This window comes from Brassica napus, chromosome C4, assembly GCF_020379485.1.
Source record: "Brassica napus cultivar Da-Ae chromosome C4, Da-Ae, whole genome shotgun sequence".
Classification (NCBI taxonomy): Eukaryota; Viridiplantae; Streptophyta; class Magnoliopsida; order Brassicales; family Brassicaceae; genus Brassica; species Brassica napus.
Window position 1 is genome coordinate 38,938,561 of NC_063447.1, and position 4,039 is coordinate 38,942,599.

The 4,039-nt window shown below is 28.7% G+C and overlaps 1 protein-coding gene across 1 annotated transcript; it reads left to right on the forward strand.

The window, feature by feature from the left end:
• Positions 1-303: 303 nt before the first annotated feature.
• On the forward strand, positions 304-1,580 carry LOC106390731 (calmodulin-like protein 9). The gene is made up of 4 exons (XM_013831255.2): positions 304-552; positions 670-830; positions 914-991; positions 1,219-1,580. Exons 1-4 carry the CDS (start codon positions 477-479, stop codon positions 1,357-1,359), a joined length of 456 nt encoding a protein of 151 aa, XP_013686709.1. The 5' UTR covers positions 304-476; the 3' UTR covers positions 1,360-1,580.
• Positions 1,581-4,039: the final 2,459 nt, after the last annotated feature.

The window sequence follows — 4,039 nt, forward strand, 5'->3', positions numbered from 1 at the left end:
TCTTGAAAATGTAGTTAATCATGTCTAATATGCATTATTATTACTTATCAGGGCACCAGAGACCTAAAATGCAACTTGCTCGTATTGTGAGACTTTTAAACGACTACTTCAGACGTGATCAATACTTCAAGATACTAACTTAAAGCTGTGTAATCAAAGGTTGTTATAGAAAAACCGTGCATCATTAATTCCTAATTCAAAAACTATGAAAATGAGCCTTGGAAGTCAGAAGTTTGAACATTGACCCATGACTTGGAGTCGTGCCTCAAAAAAATAAATCACAAAATAATGAAAACGCAAGGTCATTTATGTTGACTTTTGACGCGGCAAGAGCCATGAGATGTGTGAGGTCATTTATCTACTTAAATGCAGATGGACTGCTCTCTTTCTTCTCCATCGTCTTCCTTCACCGAAAAAAACCAAGAGAAAAGTTAATCATCAAGAAAATCTTTGACTTTTCTTTGTGATCGACGAAGATGGCCGATGCTTTCACGGATGAGCAGATCCAAGAGTTCTACGAAGCCTTCTGTCTCATCGACAAAGACTCCGATGGTCAGTCTGATTTTATCATCTTTTGTCCTATATGACACATAGTTTGTTTTATCCGAATCGATCTTAGGATTGTTGATGATGGATTAGTTGACTTATATATGGTTGCGTGTAACACAGGGTTCATCACGAAGGAGAAACTAACGAAGGTGATGAAGTCTATGGGGAAGAGTCCAAACGAGGAACAACTTCAAGAGATGATGAGCCATGTCGACATCTTTGGCAACGGAGGCATCACCTTTGATGATTTCTTGTATATAATGGCTCAAAACACCTCTCAGGTATAATATAAATATACTAAAAAAACTGTGAAAATTATAGATATAAACTTAGACAGAAAATTTAAATGAAAAAATCGGTTTAGGAAGCGGCATCGGATGAATTAATAGAAGTATTCAGAGTGTTCGACAGAGACGGAGACGGTGTCATATCCGCACTCGAGGTAATATTTTCTTCTTTTACTGTTTTAAACCAAAATTTACGTAGTTATATAACGTAGAAACAATATACAAAGAGTTACTTGATCATTGGTGATATTTTATTTCAAATTCTTCTTTTTTTACTATTTTAACCAAAGATTTCATGTTCATAACATCGAGACAATATACAAAGAGTTACTTGATAAGTGGTAATATAGATGGTGTGCTATTTATTTATGGTCAAATGCAGTTGGGAGAAGGAATGAAAGACATGGGGATGAAGATAACGGTGGAAGAGGCGGAGCATATGGTGCGAGAAGCGGATCTGGACGGCGATGGTGTTCTCTCTTTCCACGAGTTCTCCAAAATGATGATCGCTGCCTCTTATTAGCATTTTATATATCCCTATATAAAAGCTATGATATAAGGGGTTTGTTTGGGCGATGCTCTGCTTTTTTGAGTTTGCAATTTCTAATAAAGCTTCAGATGATAAAAAGTGGGTTTGTTTAAGCACTTATCAACTACTTTTCAGTATGTTAAACTTAAAACACAGATCAAATCGTATGTTAAATTATCTTCCCAACATATAATAAAAGTGTCGGTCCCATAGAATTGTTTTGGGTTAATTAGCCCTTCTTTTGTCGTCGACAGCTTTCATTGATAGTTTTTTTTTTTGGGTCAAATATATAACATGGTCCATTGATAGTTAAGTCTATAACATGGTCCATTTGATTACATATTTTGTGAATTACATCTACCCTGCTTGGCTAGCTCATATGCAATGACATTTGATTTTATACTAATCAAACAACTAATAAAAAGAGGATATAAGCCTTAGATAGACGGTCCACGTAGACGAAAATAATCGACCAGTGAGAAACTATATTTTTGTCATGCTACCTTCTCTATTTGTTTTTACAAAATGATCCTTTAACTTTTATTTAAACAATTATAACCGAAAACATTTTTTTAGTGAAATATACTATTTATATAAATATAATTATATTTTTTATTTACATAATAGTTTGTAAAGAAATATTTAGTATAAATAATATCATAATTTTATAAAATACTAAAATAAATTGGGTTGGTTTTCAACTTTCATAAATAAAAAGTATTATTTATAAACTTAGAAAAGAATATATCAAGAATATTATTTTTCAGGAGAGAAAATAGAAAAATACATCGGAGACAAATCCATCTCTATTATGAAATTCCTCTATTTTAGAGAAAAAAAATAGAGGAATACTTTGGAGATGATCTAAGGCATGGCCGACGTAAATGATCGACGTTGAGATTTCAGCTTTTCTGATTCTTACTATTCTAATGTTTCAATATAATTTGAATATTCCCCTTGCTTTATAATATAATAGCTTAAAAGTATTTTTTGTTTCACTATATAAATTTTTTTTATATTTCAAAGTAACTTTATACTTATTGGATATTGTGTGGTCAATTAAATTATGTAAATTATTGTGTAATTGATCAAATTTATATATTAAAAATGACAGTTTTCTAAAATAATAACTTTTAAATATTACAGATTTTAATTAAAACTGGAGTATATAAGCCTCAGATAAAGTGTCTACGTAGGCGAAAATAATCGGCCAATGAGAAACTATATTTTTACCATGTCACCTCCTCTATTTGTTTTTACAAAATGATCCTTTAACTTTTTACTTAAACAATTATAACCGAAAATATTTTTTTAGAGAAATATATTATTTATATAAATATAGTTATATTTGTTTATTTACAAAATAGTTTGTAAAGAAATATTTAGTATAAATAATATCATAATTTTATAAAATACTAAAATAAATTGGGCTGGTTTTCAACTTTCACAAATAAAAATTATCATTTGTAAACTTAGAAAAGAATATATCAAGAATATTCCTTTTTAGGAGAGAAAATAATAAAATACATCGGAGACAAATTCATCTTTATTATGAAATTCATTTATTTTGGAGAAAAAAAATAGAGGAATACATTGAAGATGGTCTAAGGCATTGCCGACGTAAATGATCGACGTTGAGATTTCAGCTTTTCTGATTATTACTATTCTAATGTTTCAATATAATTTGAATATTCTCTTTGTTTTATAATATAATTGTTTAAAAGTATTTTTTTGTTTCACTATATTAATTGTTTTTATATTTCAATGTAACTTTATATTTATTGGATATTGTGTGGCCAATTAAATTATGTAAATTACTGTGTAATTGATTAAATTTATATATTAAATGACAGTTTTCTAAAGTAATAACTTTTAAATATTGCAGATTTTAATTAAAACCGATTACATTTTAAAACAAATAGAATAATCTATAAACTAACTCTATATATATATGAGGACAAAATTGTAAAGTGGTATCACCTTGAATTTCTCCTATTCTGTGCATTCCTAATTGGAAGGATATAATCAACATCTAATATTATGTTACTCTCAGTATATTAGAAATTGTTGAACCGTAAACCAATTAAGGATGATGTAAGGAAGACATAAAGATGTATTTCCAGCTATCACAAATATAGAATCAATTGACAACAACTTAATTATGTCCAGCGCATGACAACAGAGAAGAGTTTCCATACCTTCTAATATTAAAACATCTCACTATATTAGTGGCTAAATCAGTTTTCTCTAGCACAAATACTCACTCCATTCTTGGAGTTTAAACTTTTCTATCTGATGATATTAGTATTTTGATCCCAAAAAAAGAAACGGTCGAACTGTACATTGTAATTAGAGAAAGAAAACAAACAAAAATCAACCGAAGAATTTTAAGGTATGTGAAACAAAAATTGGAAATAACAATTCTTTGCAATTAAAGAATAAGACAATACAATTGTAACAATACAAAATAAAACAAAAAATATACACAGAAAGAAAGATTTAGTAAAATAAAATCTTAATATAATTTTCAAAATTGATATTGCTTAGCTACACTAAAAAGTCTAAATATACAACATACACAGTTTTATTTACATCATTAAACCTATTATCTAATTATAATGATTCTAAAAAAGTGCCAGCATTAAGAGTTAAAAAAATATACGATAAAATAATA

What these genes read in the sequence shown, in the direction of transcription:
- LOC106390731 (XM_013831255.2), top strand. Translation starts at nt 477, where the DNA reads ATGGCCGATGCTTTCACGGATGAGCAGATCCAAGAGTTCTACGAAGCC. An exon ending in CATCGACAAAGACTCCGATG is followed by an intron (nt 553 to 669) that starts GTCAGTCTGATT and finishes CGTGTAACACAG; the next exon opens with GGTTCATCACGAAGGAGAAA. An exon ending in TGGCTCAAAACACCTCTCAG is followed by an intron (nt 831 to 913) that starts GTATAATATAAA and finishes AAATCGGTTTAG; the next exon opens with GAAGCGGCATCGGATGAATT.